Raw genomic sequence first — 19,877 nt, 5'->3', positions numbered from 1 at the left:
TTCACGCCCAAATCATTTATGTAAATGACCAAAAGTATTGGACCCAGCACCGATCCTTGTGGCACTCCACTGGTCACAGGCCTCCAGTCTGAAAAGTGCTGAGCAAACGAGCACTGTTAGAGGGTCAGTGCTGAGGGGATGGGCACTGTCAGAGGGTCAGTGCTGAGGGGATGGGCACTGTCAGAGGGTCAGTGCTGAGGGGATGGGCACTGTCAGAGGGTCAGTGCTGAGGGGATGGGCGCTGTCAGAGTGTCAGTGCTGAGGGAGTGGGCACTATCGGAGTGTCAGTGCTGAGGGAGTGGGTACTGTCGGAGGGTCAGCGCTGAGGGAGGGGGCTGTGTCGGAGGGTCAGTGCTGAGGGAATGGGCACTATCAGAGGGTCAGTGCTGAGGGAGTGGGTGCTGTCGGAGGGTCAGTGCTGAGGGAGCGGGCACTGTCGGAGGGTCAGCGCTGAGGGAGTGGGCACTGTTCGAGGGTCAACGCTGTGGGAGTGGGCACTGCTGATTGGAAGATGGGAAATTGTTGATGACAGTCAATACACCCTATCTCAGTCAGTGGGAGCCTGCTGTGCCCCCAACCTGCCTTGGGGTGCCCTACGTCACACTGCGTCATCGGCAGGATCAGGCGCTACAGAAATGCCTCTCCGCTGGCAGGAAGTGACCTCACGGTGGAAGGCAGGTCGTGTCAATGAGCTTGACGCCCAAAAGGATGGCCATTGTGATGCCACTGGCTCTCGTCCAACCGGGGTACTCCGAGGGGGTCACATGGGTGACCACTCCATTCTGACCTCACGGTGTAGAAGGTGGGTGTGGGTTTGGGGTGGGGAGGGGACGGGGGAGGGGAGGGAAGGATTCTCACCCACACACACACACACACACCCCCCTTGTAACCCCTCAGCCCCAGCCCCACCCCTGACCTTTCAGATGATGCCAACCAGCGATGTGACCCCTCAAGGATGTTGCCCAGCCAGAGGTCAGTGTATTGCCCTGTGGTGGGTGGGGGGGTAATGCCACGGTGAGGTGGGGATTGGGCAGTGAGGTAGGAATTGGCCCCTTGGGGCAACGTTGCCATGCTTACCCCATTCACTCCGGGGTGAGATCAGGAGACGTAGTAACCACCCCCAAATGATGACAAGAACTCAGGGCCAGGCCGTTCAGCCCATGTTGTCTGTGCCGTCTCCCTGATCAGCTCCTCCCCTACTCCTCCAAGTTTGCCCTCAAACCCTTCACCTCGGCAAATCTTTCCCTCCCCTCTCCCCCCCACAAAATTGGACTGACTCTGGAATCGGTTCCCTCAACAATAATTCTCCTCTTCACCACACCCTCACCCCACACAATCCTTCACCCCCAAACTCGGTGACCCATCTTCATTTTCCCACACTGCGATCGGAACACCCCCCCTCCTCCGCTGCCCTCACCTTGCTGTTTAATTGCTCGCTTATCCCTTGCCGTCTCTTTCCCGCAGTCGCCGTGGAAACGCCTCGGATTCGAAAGGCCCAGTTGGCTTTCGGCCTAAGCGCCTGGGTCCTTCTGGGCCTGGCGGCCGTGAGCCAGGCCTCGCTTGGCGAGAGGACGTCGTGGGCCCCGCCGGCCCAGGTCGCGACCCCTACCCAGAAGCCCTGGCGGTCGGCCCGGCTGCCCAGAAGCCTGAGGCCTGTCAACTACGAGCTGGAGCTGTGGCCCTGGCTGTTCCGGGAGGGCTCTTCGGGCCTGTTTCTCTTCCACGGGAGGTCAACCGTCACTTTCCGGTGCCTGGAGGCCACCAACCTGGTCGTCATCTACAGCAAGATGCTGAACTACACCGAGCCGGTCAGGGTCAAATCTGGAGCAGACCGTTCTGAGGTGCCCGTAGCCAGGGTCTGGCAGGAGACAGCCAATGACTACCTGGTGCTGCTGCTCCGTACGCCTCTCCGCAAGGGCAGGGTCTACACCCTGCAGGCGGCCTACTGCGGCGAACTGACGGACGAGTTGGTGGGCCTGTACCGGGTCGAGTACACAGAAGCAGGCGTGACCAAGTAGGTCGGGCGAGGGCGAGGGAGGAGCGTGGTGTGGAAACAGGCCCACTGCTAACCCGCAGTGCCCACTCAGCTAGTTCCAAGTGCCTGTGTCTGGCCCGTATCCCTCCAAACCCTTCCCATCCATGTGCCCAATACCAATGTTTTTTTCAACTGTTGCTGTTGTCCGTGCCTCAACCACTTTCTCTGGCAGCCCATCCCAGCGTGGGCAGCCCGGTGGCTCAGTGGTTAGCATTGCTGCCTCACAGCGCCAGGGACCTGGGTTCGATTCCTTACCTCGGGTAACTGTCTGTGCGGTTGTTTGCACATTCTCCCCGTGACTGGTGCGGGTTTGCTCCGGTTTCCTCCCACAGTCCAAAGATGTGCAGGTTCGAGTGAACAGGCCATGCTAAATTGTCCGTAGTGTTAGATGCATTAGTCAGGGGGAATGGGTGTGGGTGGGTTACTCTTCAGTGGGTCAGTGTGGACGTGTTGGGCTGAAGGGCCTGTTTCCATACTGTAGGGAATCGAATTCAATTTAAACACACCACTCTCTGCGTGAAGACATTGCCTAACCCTAACCCTCAGGTCCTTCTTAAATCTTTTCCTTCTCATTTTAAGCCTATACCCTCTCGTTTTCAATTCTCCATTACTGGGGTAAAAGTCTATGTAGAGTCATAGTCAGAGTCATAGAGATGTACAGCACTAAAACAGACCCTTCAGTCCAACTCGTCCATGCTGACCCAGATACCCTAACCTAATCTAGTCCCATTTGCCATCACCTGGCCCACGTTCCCGCTAACCCCTTCCTATTCATGTCCCCATCCAGATGCCTTTTAAATGCTGTCATTGTACCAGCCTCCACCACTTCCTCTGGCAGCTCATTCCATACACGTACCACCCTCTGGGTGAAAAAGTTGCCCCTCAGGTCCCTTTCCCCTCTCACCCTAAACCTATGCCCCTCCATGTTTGGACTTGCTTACCCCGGGGAGGCTATTTACCCTATCCCTGGCCCCTCATGATTTTAGAAACCTCTATAAGGTCACCCCTCAGCCTCCGACGCTCCAGGGAAAACAGCCCTAGCCTATTTAATCTCTCCCGATAGCTCAAACCCTCCAACCCTGGCAACATCCTTGTGAATCTTTCCTGAACCCTTTCAAGTTTCACAATATCTTTCCAATAGGAAGGAGACCAGAATTGCATGCCATATTCCAACAGTGGCCTCACCAATGTCCTGTACAGCCGCAACATGACCTCCCAACTCCTGTACTCAATACTCTGACCAATAAAGGAAAGCATACCAAACGCCTTCTTCACTATCCTATCGACCTGCGACTCCACTTTCAAGGAGCTATGAACCTGCACTCCAAGGTCTCTCTGTTCAGCAACACTCCCCAGGACTTGCCAGAAAGTGTATAAGTCCTGCCCTGATTTGCCTTTCCAAAACATCTCACATTTATCGAAATTAACCTCCATCTGCCACTCTTTGGCCCATTGGCCCATCTGGTAAAGATCCTGTTGTAATCTGAGGTAACCTTCTTCGCTGTCCACTATGCCTCCGATTTTGGTGTCATCAGCAAACTTACTAACTATAATGTCTATGATCACATCCAAATCATTTATATAAATGATGAAAAGTAGAGGGCTCAGCACCGATCCTTGTGGCCTTCCACTGGTCACAGGCCTCCAGTCTGAAAAACAACCCTCCACCACCACCCTCTGTCTTCTACCTTTGAGCCAGTTCTGTATCCAAATGGTTAGTTCTCCCTGTATTCCATGAGATCTAACCTTGCTAACCAGTCTCCCACGGGGAACCTTGTCGAACGCCTTACTGAAGTCCAGATAGATCACATCAACCGCTCTACCCTCATCAATCCTCTTCGTTACTTCTTCAAAAAACTCAATCAAGCCCGTGAGACACCATTTCCTGCGCACACAACTGAAGGCAACTTTACTTAAGGTGGATTTGCATTCATAATCCCTAGGCCCCTCATGATTTTATACACCTCAGTAAGGTCACCCCTTACATTACAAGGAATAAAGTTCTATCCTGGCCAACCTACTAGCACTGGCAACATCCTCGTAAATCTTCTCCACACACTTTCCATTTTAACGATGTCTTTCCAATGACAGGGTGACCGAGACTGTACACAATACTCCCAAGTGCGGTCTGACCAATGACTTATACAAATAAGTCTCCCCGTGTCTGCGTGGGTTTCCTCCGGGTGCTCTGGTTTCCTCCCACAGTCCAAAGATGTGCAGGTTAGGTGAATTGGCCACGCTAAATTGCCCGTAGTGTTAGGTAAAGGGGTAAATGTAGGGGTATGGGTGGTTTGCGCTTCGGAGGGTAGGTGTGGACTTGTTGGGCCGAAGGGCCTGTTTCCACACTGTAATGTAAGCTAATCTAAATGTCAAGGAATGTCTCAACTCCTCAATGCCTCAACCGATGAAGGTCAGGATGCTAAATGCTTTCTTCACTGCTCTGTCTACCTGTGACACCACTTTTAAAGAACTCTGTCCTTGTTATCCTAGGTCGCTCTGTTCTACAATACCCCTCAGGACCTTACCATGTACTGGATAAATCCCAACTTGTTTGGACTTTCTAATGTCAGGCTTACCTGTGTTGAATTGCCAATCCCCTTGTTCCCTCAGCCCAACCATTGGCTGGTGGCGAAATCCAGTGGGTCAAATGTACCCCCCACCCCCCCCCCCCCAACAACTTCACAGTTTAACCCAATATTCTACCCCCCCTCCCCACTCGCAGAGGAGATTGCAGAATGTGTAAAATCGCAATGAGGTCACTAGAAGTGGCACACTTCAAAAGCAATCCCTTACACGCCCCCCCCCCTTTAGTGGGGCAAAACGTCATTTTCAAACACACCCTTGGCGGTGTGGAGTCAGGACACCGACTCGACACTGGTTCACCACGCTACCAGAAGGACGTGGAAGATTTGGAGACAGGGCGGGGAGAAGGTTCCCCAGGACTGGCCTGGTCTCAAGTGATGTTGGCAATGAGGAACGGTTGAAGCGACCAAAATTCTTTCCCCTGGGAAACTGACGGCTGAAGAGAGACCTGACAGAGCTCGCCAAATAATGAGGCACAGATACTCAGAGGCTGTTTTCCCAGGGTTGAAGTTTCAGAGGGCACAACAGGGCACGGGTCAAAGTGAGAAGGGGAATGTTTAAGGGAGATGTGCGAGGGATGTTTTTCATGCAGACACGTATGAGAAGTCTGGAACACACTGCCAAATGGTGGAAGCAGGCATGTTAGGGACATTTAAGAGACATCGAGATGGTGACATGAATAGGCAGAGAAGGGAGGGACACACATCGAATAAGGGCAGAAGGTTGTTTTTTTTTCAAAATTTAGTGAGGCCACAATGATTGGCACAGGCTTGAAGGGCCGAAGGGCCTGTTCCTGTGCTGGACTTCTGTTTTGTTCTTGGTCACCCAATAACTTCACGTTTCCCATAACCAATCCACCCTAACCTGTACACCCCTGGGCACTACGGGACAATTTAGCATGGCCAATCCACCCTAAACTGCATATCCCTGGGCACTGTGGGACAATTTAACATGGCAGGTCAGGCAGCATCCAAGGAACAGGAGAATCGACGTTTCAGGCATCAGCCCTTCTTCAGACTGATGCCCGAAACGTCGATTCTCCTGCTCCTTGGATGCTGCCTGACCTGCTGTGCTTTTCCAGCAACACATTTTCAGCTCTGATCTCCAGCATCTGCAGTCCTTACTTTCTCCTCGACAATTTATTTAACATGGCCAATCCACTCTAACCCGCACGTCCCTGGGCACTATGGGACAAATTAGCATGGCCAATCCACCCTAACCTGTACATCCCTGGCCACTATGGGACAATTTAGCATGGCCAATCCACTCTAACCTGCACGTCCCTGGGCACTATGGGACAATTTAGCATGGCCAATCCACCCTAACCTGCACATCCCTGGGCACGATGGGACAATTTATCATGGCCAATCCACTCTAACCTACACATCCCTGGACACTATGGGACAATTTAGCATGGCCAATCCACCCTAACCAGCACATCCCTGGGCACTATGGGACAACTTAGCATGGCCACTTGACCCTAACCTACACATCCCTGGGCACTATGGGACAATTTAGCATGGCCAACCCACCCTAAACTGCACATCCCTGGACACTATGGGACAATTTAGCATGGCCAATCCACCCTAACCTGCACAACCCTGGGTACTATTGGACAATTTAGCATGGCCAATGCACCGTAACCTGCACATCCCTGGGCACTATGGAACAATTTAGCATGGCCAATCCACCCTTACCTGCACATCCCTGGGCGCTATGGAACAATTTAGCATGGCCAATCCACCCTAACCTGCACATCCCTGGGAACTATGGGACAATTTAGCACGGCCAATCCACCCTAACCTGCACATCCCTGGGCACTATGGGACACTTTGCATGGCCAATTGACCCTAACCTACACATCCCTGGACACTATGGGACAATTTAGCATGGCCAATCCACCCGAACCAGCACATCCCTGGGAACTATGGGACAATTTAGCATGGCCAATGCACCCTAACCTGCACATCCCTGGACACGATGGAACAATTTAGCATGGCCAATCCACCCTTACCTGCACATCCCTGGGCACTATGGAACAATTTAGCATGGCCAATCCACCCTAACCTGCACATACCTCGGAACTATGGGACAATTTAGCACGGCCAATCCACCCTAACCTGCACATCCCTGGACACTATGGGACAATTTAGCATGGCCAATCCACCCGAACCAGCACATCCCTGGACACTATGGGACAATTTAGCATCGCCAATCCACCCTAACCTGCACAACCCTGGGCACTATTGGACAATTTAGCATGGCCAATCCATCCTAACCTGCACATCCCTGGGCACTATTGGACAATTTAGCATGGCCAATCCATCCTAACCTGCACATCCCTGGGCACGATGGGACAATGTAGCATGGCCGATCCACCCTAACCTGCACATCCCTGGACACTACGGGACAATTTATCATGGCCAATCCACCCTAACCTGTACATCCCTGGGCACTATGGGACAATGTAGCATGGCCAATCCACCCTAACCTACACATCCCTGGGCACTATGGGACAATTTAGCATGGCCAATCCACCCTAACCTGCACATCCCGGGCACTACAGGGACAATTTAGCATGGCCAATCCACCCTAACCTACACATCCCTGGGCACTATGGGACAATTTAGCATGGCCTATCCACCCTAACCTACACATCCCTGGGCACTATGGGACAATTTAGCATGGCCTATCCACCCTAACCTGCACATCTCTGGGCACTACGGGACAGTTTAGCATGGCCAATCCACCCTAACCTGCACATCCCTGGGCACGATGGGACAGTTTAGCATGGCCTATCCACACTAACCTGCACATCCCTGGGCACTACGGGACAGTTTAGCTTGGCCAATCCACCCTAATCTGCACATCCCTGGGCACTACAGGGACAATTTAGCATGGCCAATCCACCCTAACCTGCACATCCCTGGGCACTATGGGACAATTTAGCATGGCCAATTGACCCTAACCTGCACATCCCTGGGCACTATGGGACAATTTAGCATGGCCAATTGACCCTAACCTACACATCCCTGGACACTATGGGACAATTTAGCATGGCCAATCCATCCTAACCTGCACATCCCTGGGCACTACGGGACTATTTATCATGGCCAATCCACCCTAACCTGTACATCCCTGGGCACTATGGGACAATTTAACATGGCCAATCCACCCTAACCTGCACATCCCTGGGCACTACAGGGACAATTTAGTATGGCCAATCCACCCTAATCTGCACATCCCTGGGCACTATGGGACAATTTAGCATGGCCAATCCACCCTAACCTACACATCCCTGGGCACTACAGGGACAATTTAGCATGGCCAATCCACCCTAACCTACACATCCCTGGGCACTACAGGGACAATTTAGCATGGCCAATTCACCCTAACCTACACACCATTGAACTGCAGGAGGAAACTGGAGCACCCACAGGAAACCCACATCCACACAAGCGGAGAACGTCAACACAGAGAGTCGCCCAATGCTGGAATCGAACTGTCAGGTGGCCATGTCAACCACTGAGCCTCTGTATCACCGTAGAGGTGTACTTCATGGAAATAGACCCTTCGGCCTAACTCATCCATGCCAACCCAGATATCCTAACCGAATCTACTCACATTTGCCAGCACGTGGCCCAGGTCCCCAATAAACCCTTCCTATTCATATACCCATCTAGATTTCTTTTAAATGTTGTCATTGTACCAGCCTCCATCACTTCCTCTGGCAGCTCATTCCATACACGTACCACCCTCTGTGTGAAAACGTTACACCTCAGGTCCATTTTAAATCTTTCCCTTCTCACCCTAAACCTATGCCCCTCTAGTTCTGGACTCCCCCACCCCAGGGTAAAGACCTTGCCTATTTACCCTATCCATGCCCCTCATGATTTTATAAACCTTTATAAGGTCACCCCCTCAGCCTCCGATGCTCCAGGGAAAAACAGCTCCAGCCTGTTCAGCCTCTCCCTGTAGCTCAAACCCTCCAACCCTGGCAACATCCTTGTAAATCTTTTATTTCAACACTCGCTCAGACACACACATCAAAGAATGATGAGAATTATCTCCGTTCAGCCTCACTCATTCGTTACACGGGATTGAACTGATTCTTAAATACTTTATAACTTTTTCTCCCAAGTTCTTAACTGTTCTCAGCTTGGCCGCATTCCCGATAAAGTATCAGTGATCCCATTATTTTCCTTCCAGCCATCATGTGGCTGTGGTTAAATTGGTAAACTCCACTGGCACAACTTTGTGGTCCGAGTTCTACAAAAGCCAGCAGACCCGTCAATGTTTGCTCTGTCCTTTTCTTGCCTGTGGCGGTACTGTCCCTACCTGTGGACCAGGTGACCTAGGTCAGCCTGAGACCACAGGAGCAGAGGTTGATCACTTAACCCTGGTGTGCCATTTCAGTGGCTGATCTGATCCAGCCTCGACTCCTGCCTTTTCCTCCCAATTACCTTCCTGACTGAACATCCATCTCAGCCTCGAATATCCTCACTGACCCAGCCGTCTGATTAGATTAGATTCCCTCCAGTGTGGAAACAGGCCCTTCGGCCCAACAAGCCCACACCGACCATCGGAAGAGTAACCCACCCAGACCCATTTCCCTCTGACTAATGTACTTAACACTATGGGACAATTTAGCATGGCCAATCCACCCTAACCTGTACATCCCTGGGGCACTATGGGACAATTTAGCATGGCCAATCCACCCTAACCTGCACATCCCTGGACACTATGGGACAATTTAGCATGGCCAATCCACCCTAACCTGCACATCCCTGGGCACTATGGGACAATTTAGCATGGCCAATCCACCCTAACCTGCACATCCCTGGGCACTATGGGACAATTTAGCATGGCCAATCCACCCTAACCTGCACATCCCTGGGCACTATGGGACAGTTTAGCATGGTCAATCCACCCTAACCTGTACATCCCTGGGCACTATGGGACAATTTAGCACGGCCAATCCACCCTAACCTGCACATCCCTGGGCGCTATGGGACAATTTAGCATGGCCAATCCAGCCTAACCTGCACATCCCTGGGCACTATGGGACAATTTAGCATGGCCAATCCACCCTAACCTGCACATCCCTGGGCACTATGGGACAATTTAGCATGGCCAATCCAGCCTAACCTGCACATCCCTGGACACTATGGGACAATTTAGCATGGCCAATCCAGCCTAACCTGCACATCCCTGGGCACTATGGGACAATTTAGCATGGCCAATCCAGCCTAACCTGCACATCCCTGGGCACTACGGGACAATTTAGCATGGCCGTTATTCTGAGATGACACCTCCCCCCCCCCCCACCCCACCTCCCGGGTCCTTGAATCTCCCACACACAATGGGGAGACAACTTCTCCATATCTCCCTTCCTGCTGAGTGAAAAATTGCACTTCATCTGACGCTACGTTACTCTCTGTTGTTCTCTCCTCTCTCTTCACATTTTCACATCTCCCCTTACCCCTTCTGGTTAGCTCAAAGCCATCCCGATCTGTACAATTCCTTCATCCATGTTCCTTTTTTTAAAATGTTCGCTCCCTCAGCCACTGCTTCAGGGTACATATGGTACACCTCTGAGCCCTGGTGACGGATTTTGTTGAACCAGTCCCTGGGAATGATGGAAAACTGCCGGGAATTTGCCCCCTGTGTCTGTTCTGTCTCCTTAGCCTCAAATTGGACTTCCTGGGATTATGGGTAAAACTAGGATGTTCACTCCCATGAAATTGTTCCTCAGGAGAGCGAGAGAATGTTGTGAGAGTGTGTGAGAGAGAGACCGAAGGAGTGTGAGAGTGTCTGTGTGTGAGTGAATGTGAGCGTGTCTATGTGTGAATGTGTGTATGTGTGTGTGTCTGTGTCTGTGTGCGTGTGTGTGTGTGTATGTGTGTGTGAGAGAGAGAGAGCGTGCTAGAGTGAGTGTGTGTGTGAGAAAGTGTGTGTGTGTGCGTGGGAGAGTGTGTGGGTGAGTGAGAGTGTGTCTATGTGCCTGTGTGTGAGTGTGAGTGAGAGAGTGTGTGTGTGAAAGAGAGTGAGTGTGTGAGGTGTGTGCAAGAGAGTGAGAGTGTTTGTGTGTGCCTGAATGTGAGTGTGTGTGTGTGACTGAGAATGTGTGTGTGCGCGAGTGACAATGTGTGTGTGTGTGTTTGAGAGAGAGAGTGTCTGTATGGGAGAGTGCATGTGTGAATGAGAGAGAGTGTGTGTGTGTGTGTGCGCATCTGTGTGTGAGAGTGTGTGTGTGTGAGTGAGAGTGTGTGTGTGAGTGTGAGAGTGTGTGACCTGTTAATGAATGTCCGGCCTGTGGTGTGGTGCTGATGTGTTCGTGATCCATAACCCTGGGCCTGCGCTCTGGGTTCGAATCCCGTGACAGCCTCTGGTGGAATTTAAATTCCATGAATCGAATCCAGAATCAGGAGCTCGTCCTGGGGATGGTGACCATGACGACAGTCACCAATTGTGATTAAAACAACCACATCAGTTGGGGGGGTGTCATAGGGGAAGGGAATTAATTGTGTTTACCTGGTCTGGGCCTACAAGTAACTCCAGCCCCCACACAGCAATGGGGCTAAGTGTGACTAAGCTCAGCTCGAATCAGAGGCTAGGGTGGAGGTTTTGGTTTGGGGAGGGGGGTGTGTGTCAGTGCAGTGGGGAGCAAACCCACCCCACCCCCCAACCCAACCGCGGCTGGTGGGCCGCGGGAGCCGTCGCGATGTCTGTCGCTCGCCCTGTCTGGGAGATTCTCTGGAATCTCGCCGGTGTTTCTCTCTGTGTGTGGCCTTGCGTCGCCCATGGCGACGGAACGCCGTCCCCACTCTACCCTTCTTCCGGAATGTTCCAGGTTGCTCGCCGTGACCATGATGCAGCCGACGGACGCCCGGAGGGTGTTCCCGTGTTTCGACGAGCCGGCGCTGAAGGCGACCTTCGACCTGACAGTGATCCACCGGCCCGACCAATCGGCCATCTCCAACATGCCCATCAAGAGTAAGTCAATGGGAGCTGCTTCCTGTCGCTGAATTCGAATCCCTCCCCACACCCCCCCTCAACCCTTCTGACCTTCGACTTTTGACTTTTGACCGGTTTCGCCCAACCCCCAGTCCCTGTGGGGTCATCCCCCCTCTGCCCCCTGGAGGGGTAGGGGGAATCTTAATTATGGGGGCTGGCACTGATGGTGGACGATGGGGGCTCCTTGTCAGAGTCATGTGACCCTGAAGATGGAGGAGGAGAGTTAGGCCGTCCAAAACCGGGTGGTCACAGTCTATTGGGCGGCACGGTGACACAGTGGTTAGCATTGCTGCCTCACAGAGCCAGAGACCCGGGTTCAATTCCTGCCTCAGGCGACTGACTGTGTGGAGTTTGCACGTTCTCCCCGTGTCTGCGTGGGTTTCCTCCGGGTGCTCCGGTTTCCTCCCACAGTCCAAAGATGTGCAGGTCAGGTGAATTGGCCATGCTAAATTGTCCATAGTGTTAGGTAAAGGGGTAAATGTAGGGGTATGGGTGGGTTGCACTTCAGTGGGTCGGTGTGGACTTGTTGGGCCGAAGGGCCTGTTTCCACACTGTAATGTAATGTAATCTAATATGGGGATGAGCTGGGCAGAAATGCTTTGGCCCAGAGAGTAGGGGAGCTTACGGAATTCTCTGCCACAGACAAGCGTTCGGGACCGGAATGTTTTCAAGACGAAGTTGGATAGAGGCATCAGGGCTGAAGGGATCAAAGCAGGGACTGAGTCAGACAATCAGCTGTGATTCCAGTGAATGGGACAGCAGCCTGGAAGGGCTGAGTGGCCTGCTCCAGCTCCTACTTTCGACGTTTCGATCCTTCATCGACGTCAGCAGCAAAAACATAATCCCCCCCCGCCCACTCCAACTCTCCACGTGTATATTCCCAGTTTCCAACACAAAATGTACGTCCTCCAAAGGAGAAAGAGATAAACTAAAAATTGTTCCCCCCAAGAGACTCAATGTGTCTTGGATATTTCCCGCCTGCTCCCCTCCAAAATTCAGCGTTCGAAGATCCAAGTGAGGTGGGGGGATGGGGGATGGGTTTGGGAGGTGGAGGAGAGTGGGTCTCGCGATGCCCCCTCAGCTGGTCATTCAAAATGGCAAAGGTGGGGGGGCTGCATTTACAGTGTCATGTGACCCTGAAGATACGGGAGGAGGATTAGGCCATTTGGCTCATCAGGTCAGCACCGTCATTCAAAGAGCCACAGAAACAGGCCCTTCGGCCCAACCCGTCCATGCCGACCCAGATATCCCAACCTAATCTCGTCCCATTTACCAGCACCTGGCCCACACCCCTCTAAACCCTTCCTATTCACGTCCCCATCCAGATGACTTTTAAATGTTGCAATTGTACCAGCCTCCACCACTTCCTCTGGCAGCTCATTCCATACACGTACCACCCTCTGGGTGAAAAAGTTGCTCCTCAGGTCCCTTTCCCCTCTCACCCTAAAACTATGCCCCTCTCGTTCTGGACTCCCCCACCCCAGGAAAAAGACCTTGCCTATTTACCCTATCCATGCCCCTCATGATTTTATAAACCTCTATAAGGTCACCCCCTCAGCCTCCGACGCTCCAGGGAAAACAGCCCCAGCCTGTTCAGCCTCTCCCTATAGCTCAAACCCTCTAGTCTTGATGACATCCTGGTTTCTCAATCTCATTTTCCTGCCTTCTCCCCCTCACCTTGTTACCCTTACCAATCAGGAACCTGTTTATCTCTGTGTTAAAGACACTTACAATGACTTGGCCTCGACAGTGCTCTGGGGCAATGAGATCCACAGATGCACCACCCTGTGGCTGAAGAAAGTTCTGAAGGAGCGTCCCTTCCCACTGAGGCTTCAGCCCCGGGTCCTGGTCTCTTCTACTGGTCTTCTCCACCTCCACTCTATCCTCAGTAAGTTTCAATCAGGTCCCCCACCCCACAGTGGCTCAGTGGTTAGCACCGCTGCCTCACGGCGCCAGGTTCGATTCCAGCCTCGGGATAAATGTCTGTGTGGAGTTTGCACATTCTCCCTGTGTCTGCGTAGGTTTCCTCCGGGTGCTCCGGTTTCCTCCCACAATCCAAAAATGTACAGGTTAGGGTGGATTGGCCATGCTAAATTGTCCCGTAGTGCCCAGGGATGTGCAGGTTAGGGTGGATTGGCCATGCTAAATTGTCCCATAGTGCCCAGGGATGTACAGGTTAGGGTGGATTGGCCATGCTAAATTGTCCCATAGTGCCCAGGGATGTGCAGGTTAGGGTGGATTGGCCATGCTAAATTGTCCCATAGTGCCCAGGGATGTGCAGGTTAGGGTGGATTGGCCATGCTAAATTGTCCCATAGTGCCCAGGGATGTGCAGGTTAGGGTGGATTGGCTATGCTAAATTGTCCCATAGTGTCCAGGGATGTGCAGGTTAGGGTGGATTGGCTATGCTAAATTGTCCCATGGTGCCCAGGGATGTGCAGGTTAGGGTGGGTTGGCCATGCTAAATTGTCCCATGGTGCCCAGGGATGTGCAGGTTAGGGTGGATTGGCTATGCTAAATTGTCCCATAGTGTCCAGGGATGTGCAGGTTAGGGTGGATTGGCCGTGCTAAATTGTCCAATAGTGCCCAGGGTTGTGCAGGTTAGGGTGGATTGGCCATGCTAAATTGTCCCATAGTGTCCAGGGATGTGTAGGTTAGGGTGGATTGGTCATGCTAAATTGTCCCATAGTGCCCAGGGATGTGCAGGTTAGGGTGGATTGGCCGTGCTAAATTGTCCAATAGTGCCCAGGGATGTGCAGGTTAGGGTGGATTGGCCATGCTAAATTGTCCAATAGTGCCCAGGGTTGTGCAGGTAAGGGTGGATTGGCCATGCTAAATTGTCCCATGGTGCCCAGGGATGTGCAGGTTAGGGTGGATTGGCCATGCTAAATTGTCCCATGGTGCCCAGGGATGTGCAGGTTAGGGTGGATTGGCCATCCCATAGTGTCCAGGGATGTGTAGGTTAGGGTGGATTGGTCATGCTAAATTGTCCCATAGTGTCCAGGGATATGCAGGTTAGGGTGGATTGGCCATGCTAAATTGACACTCTGGGATGGCCAATCCACCCTAACCTGCATGTCTTTGGACTGTGGGAGGAAACTGGAGCACCCGGAGGAAACCCACACAGACACGGGGAGAATGTGTAAACTCCACACAGGCAGCCGTCCCGAGGCTGGGATCGATCCCGGGTCCCTGGTGCTGTGAGGCAGCAGTGCTAACGACTGAGCCACCGTGCCGCCCTAACTGATTGCCACACTTGACGGATTGATTTTCACCCTCGCGCAATGCCTCCTGCTGGTCACAAGGACCGATGGTGAAAGATGGCAGGGTAGCAAAAAGGATCAGAAGGGGGAGCATCCTGGAATTGTGGGAATGGTGGACGCCCATCGGCCCGATAAGGCTGCACCAGCATTCCGAGTGAATCCCACAGGCTGACCACTCACTGAGTAAGGAAATGGTTTCTCACCTCACTCCTACCCCATATCTTGAGACTGCTCCCCCCATCACCTAATCTGGGGGATTTATTCCGTCCGGCCCTGTTACACGTTGCAATCAGAACCTATCTCAGCGAGTTGCTGCAGTGGGTCTTGTGGATGGTACACCCTGCTGTGACTGAGTGTCTGGGGGAGGGAGGGAGGGTGTGTTTGTGGGTGTGGTGCCAATCAAGCTTTCTCCCTGGGCTGTGTCGAGTTTCTCGAGTGTTGTCGGAGCTGCCCCCGATCTGGGTGAGTGGGGAGTATTCCCCTCACCCTCCTGACTTGTGCCTTGTTAATAGAGGGATAGGCTTTGTGGTGGGGGGGGGGGAAGTCAGGAGGGGAGTTATTCAGGATTCCCAGCCTCTGACCTGTTCTTGGAGCCGCTGTGTTTATATGGGGCTGGGTCCAGTTCAGTTTCTGGCCAATGGGAACCTCCAGGATATTGATAGTGGCGGGGGCGGATTCAGTGATGGTAACACCGTTGAACGTCAAGGAGGTGATGGTTAGATTCTCTCTCACTGGGAACCCCCAGGATATTGATAGTGGAGGGATTCAGTGATGGTAACACCATTGAACATCAAGGGGGCAATGGTTAGATTCTCTCTCAATGGGAACCCCCAGGATGTTGATAGTGGGTGGGGGGGGATTCAGTGATGGTAACACCATTGAACATCAAGGGGGCAATGGTTAGATTCTCTCTCAATGGGAACCCCCAGGATGTTGATAGTGGGGGGGGGGGATTCAGTGATGGTAACACCATTGAACATCAAGGGGGCGATGGTTAGATTCTCTTTCAATGGGAACCCCCAGGATGTTGATAGTGGGGGGGGGGGGGATTCAGTGATGGTAACACCATTGAACATCAAGGGGGTGATGGTTAGATTCTCTCTCAATGGGAACCCCCAGGATGTTGATAGTGGGGGCGATTCAGTGATGGTAACACCATTGAACATCAAGGGGGCGATGGTCATTGCCTGGCATTTGTGTGCCACCAATGTTACTTGCCACTTGCCAGCCCACACCAGGATCTTGCCCGGATCTCGGTGTGTTTGGAGATGGTCTGCAAAGCATCTGTGCCATTATTGTGAAGGGCGATGCCATCTCAGTTAAGCCCACCCTTCACATGCTCATAACCGCCTCACCTCACCGGTGATTGTGTATCATTAATGTCAGACTCTGCTGGTCTTTCCCCCTCTGTCACTCCCCATGCCTCCCCCCCTCATCACCTTGCTAACGCACAAATACACTTCACTAATTGTGTCTGGCTACAGGAGTCTCAGCGTTATGGATCCACGGCCAGGAATGGACTGTGACAATTTTCGAGCGTACCTTAAAGATGTCCACATACCTCCTGGCCTTAGTGGTTTCCGAGTTCCGATTTATCGAAGAGACATATCATGGAGTACAGGTAATCATTGACTAGCCAGCCACACTGATCCTATCGACCAGCCCAGTTATATTAGAGTACGCGTAGAGAAGGCAAAGCCATACTGATTAACTACGTCAAGAACCTTACACTGCTGGTAACCTGGTCGTATTGAGTTAACATGATACCACGAAAGATCTATTTCCTATCCTGGTAATGTTCATGCAAACTATATTTAGCAGACTGGGTAATGTGACACTCACCTGGTTATCCCATACTCATGGGGTGGCACGGTGGCTCAGCAGTTAGCACCACTGCCTCATGGGTTCAATTCCAGCCTCTGGCAACTGTCTGTCTGTGTGGAGTTTGCACATTCTCTCCCCGTGTCTGCGTGGGTTTCCTCCGGTTGCTCTGGTTTCCTCCCACTGTCAAAAGATGTGCAAGTTAGGATGGATTGGCCGTGTTAAATTATCCCATAGTGCCCAGGGATGTGCAGGTTAGGGTGGATTGGCCATGCAAAATTGTCCCATAGTGCCCAGGGATGTGCAGGTTAGGATGGATTGGCCATGCAAAATTGTCCCATAGTGCCCCAGGGATGTGCAGGTTAGGGTGGATTGGCCATGCTAAATTGTCCCATAGTGTCCAGGGATGTGCAGGTTAGGGTGGATTGGCCATGCTAAATTGTCCCATAGTGCCCAGGGATGTGCAGGTTAGGGTGGATTGGCCATGCTAAATTGTCCCATAGTGTCCAGGGATGTGCAGGTTAGGCTGGATTGGCCATGCTAAATTGTCCCATAGTGCCCAGGGATGTGCAGGTTAGGGTGGATTGGCCATGCTAAATTGTCCCATAGTGTCCAGGGATGTGCAGGTTAGGGTGGATTGGCCATGCTAAATTGTCCCATGGTGTCCAGGGATGTGCAGGTTAGGGTGGATTGGCCATGCTAAATTGTCCCATAGTGCCCAGGGATGTGCAGGTTAGGGTGGATTGGCCATGCTAAATTGTCCCATCGTGCCCAGGGATGTGCAGGTTAGGATGGATTGGCCATGCTAAATTGTCCCATAGTGCCCCAGGGATATGCAGGTTAGGGTGGATTGGCCATGCTAAATTGTCCCATAGTGCCCAGGGATGTGCAGGTTAGGATGGATTGGCCATGCTAAATTGTCCCATAGTGCCCCAGGGATGTGCAGGTTAGGGTGGATTGGCCATGCTAAATTGTCCCATAGTGTCCAGGGATGTGCAGGTTAGGGTGGATTGGCCATGCTAAATTGTCCCGTAGTGTCCAGGGATGTGCAGGTTAGGGTGGATTGGCCATACTAAATTGTCCCATAGTTCCCAGGGATGTGCAGGTTAGGGTGGATTGGCCATGCTAAATTGTCCCGTAGTGTCCAGGGATGTGCAGGTTAGGGTGGATTGGCCATACTAAATTGTCCCATAGTGTCCAGGGATGTGTAGGTTAGGGTGGATTGGCCCGTGCTAAATTGTCCCATAGTGCCCAGGGATGTGTAGGTTAGGGTGGATTGGCCATACTAAATTGTCCCATAGTGTCCAGGGATGTGTAGGTTAGGGTGGATTGGCCCGTGCTAAATTGTCCCATAGTGTCCAGGGATGTGTAGGTTAGGGTGGATTGGTCATGCTAAATTGTCCCATAGTGCCCAGGGATGTGTAGGTTAGGGTGGATTGGCCATGCTAAATTGTCCCATAGTGCCCAGGGATGTGTAGGTTAGGGTGGATTGGCCATGCTAAATTGTCCCATAGTGCCCAGGGATGTGCAGGTTAGGTGCATTAGTCAGAGGTGAATGTTGGATAAAATGGTAGGGGAATGGGTCTGGGTGGGTCACTCTTCGGAGGGTCGGTGTGGACCTGTTGGACTGAAGGTTGTCGAGAATCTTTGATTCTAAACTATTCATTAATCTGGTAATGGGAAATAATTAGTTAACCGTTTCATGCCATATGAATCTCTCAGCTAGACTGTTAATGTTATCTTAGAAACAAACACTAAATGTATTAATGAGCCCAAGTTAGCAGGTTAACCTGCCACATAACTCTGTCAACCTTAACTCGATAACCTTATTGGACGCTAAACCGGAAATGAAACACTGAATTGAGTAGCTGTTAGTGCAGGTCAATGAGTTAACCTGGTAATGTGACACTCAATATTGGTGGTGCTAACTTTACATATTAATCTGGTTAGGCCTGTCATCTTGTGTCCTCACCCCCAGACCGGGAGGCCCCAGGTTCAAGTCCCTCCTGCTTCAGTGGTGTGTAGTAACATCTCTGAACAGGTTTGTTAAAAAATAGGTCAATAATACATGTTTTTTTTTTAAATCTGCTAAGGTCTCTCTAATTTACTTGGTAAGGTTTGATTTTCCACTAACCCTGGTGGCCACAGAAAAGCTTTGGAACAGAAAGAGGCCACTCGGCCCATCCGTGGAACAGAAAGAGGCCATTCGGCCCATCTGTGACACGGAACAAGGCCGCTCTGCCCATCGTAGTGGAGATCGGGGAGGCTCTCCAAAGGCTGGGTTGGGTTGGGTTGGATGGTTGAGGGCCGTTTTTGGGAAAGTCAAGAGACTCCGCCCTGCAGGTCCAGTCGCACGGTAACCAATCCAGTGAGCTGGTGAAGGGCGTGGGATATGCCAACTTCAAAACCACACACCAAGTACAGCTATTAACTTAGGAACAGTCCATTCCACACTGACCCGGCAGGGATGTACTTAACAGATTCTGGACACTGGCTACCTATGGGTCAAATGGGCTACTCCTGTTCCAATTTATATTAGAGACGGGCAGAACGGAGGGAGATTTCCCAGAACAGGAGCAGATGAGGGGCTCCTATTTGACCTGAGAGAGGAACTGGAATCGATCCCCTCGGAGCGGGAAAGGTTAAGGGGAGGAGACAGGATTCACCAGGAACTTGCAAAAGGGGCTGGGGGAGGGAAGAGGAGACGGACTGAAAAAGGGGGATGTGGGGGAAGGAGGGAATGGTTGGAGGGTGTTGAACACAGACACGAAGAAGGAATGGCCTGGAGCATTCTGGACACAGACAAATAAGGAAAAGGGTACGGAAGGGGGATTCAACCATTCCCAGAAAGGGTTCAGAAAAGATTTACAAGGATGTTGGAGGGTTTGAGCTACAGGGAGAGGCTGAACAGGCTGGGGCTGTTTTCCCTGGAGCGTCGGAGGCTGAGGGGTGACCTTATAGAGGTTTATAAAATCATGAGGGGCACGGATAGGGTAAATAGGCAAGGTCTTTTCCCTGGGGTGGGGGAGTCCAGAGCGAGAGGGGTATAGGTTTAGGGTGAGAGGGGAAAGGGCCCTTAGGGGCAACTTTTTCACACAGAGGGTGCTATGTGTGTGGAATGAGCTGCCAGAGGAAGTGGGGGAGGCTGGTACAATGATA

General features: G+C 52.1%; 1 protein-coding gene across 1 annotated transcript in view; it reads left to right on the top strand.

Annotated features, from left to right (window-relative positions):
• Nucleotides 1–635: 635 nt before the first annotated feature.
• The window catches only part of LOC140453872 (aminopeptidase Ey-like), a 63,396-nt gene continuing 44,154 nt past the window's right edge, over nt 636–19,877 (top strand). Inside the window, exons 1-4 of the mRNA XM_072548732.1 lie at nt 636–768; nt 1,465–2,014; nt 11,472–11,614; nt 16,382–16,518. Of these exons, the coding sequence (XP_072404833.1) occupies nt 636–768; nt 1,465–2,014; nt 11,472–11,614; nt 16,382–16,518 (963 nt within the window). The remainder of the gene's footprint in view (nt 769–1,464; nt 2,015–11,471; nt 11,615–16,381; nt 16,519–19,877) is intronic.

Source organism: Chiloscyllium punctatum, chromosome 28 (assembly GCF_047496795.1).
Source record: "Chiloscyllium punctatum isolate Juve2018m chromosome 28, sChiPun1.3, whole genome shotgun sequence".
NCBI classification, from domain to species: domain Eukaryota; kingdom Metazoa; phylum Chordata; class Chondrichthyes; order Orectolobiformes; family Hemiscylliidae; genus Chiloscyllium; species Chiloscyllium punctatum.
Note: the sequence above shows the minus strand (reverse complement) of the source record. Positions and strands in the feature narration are given on the sequence as shown.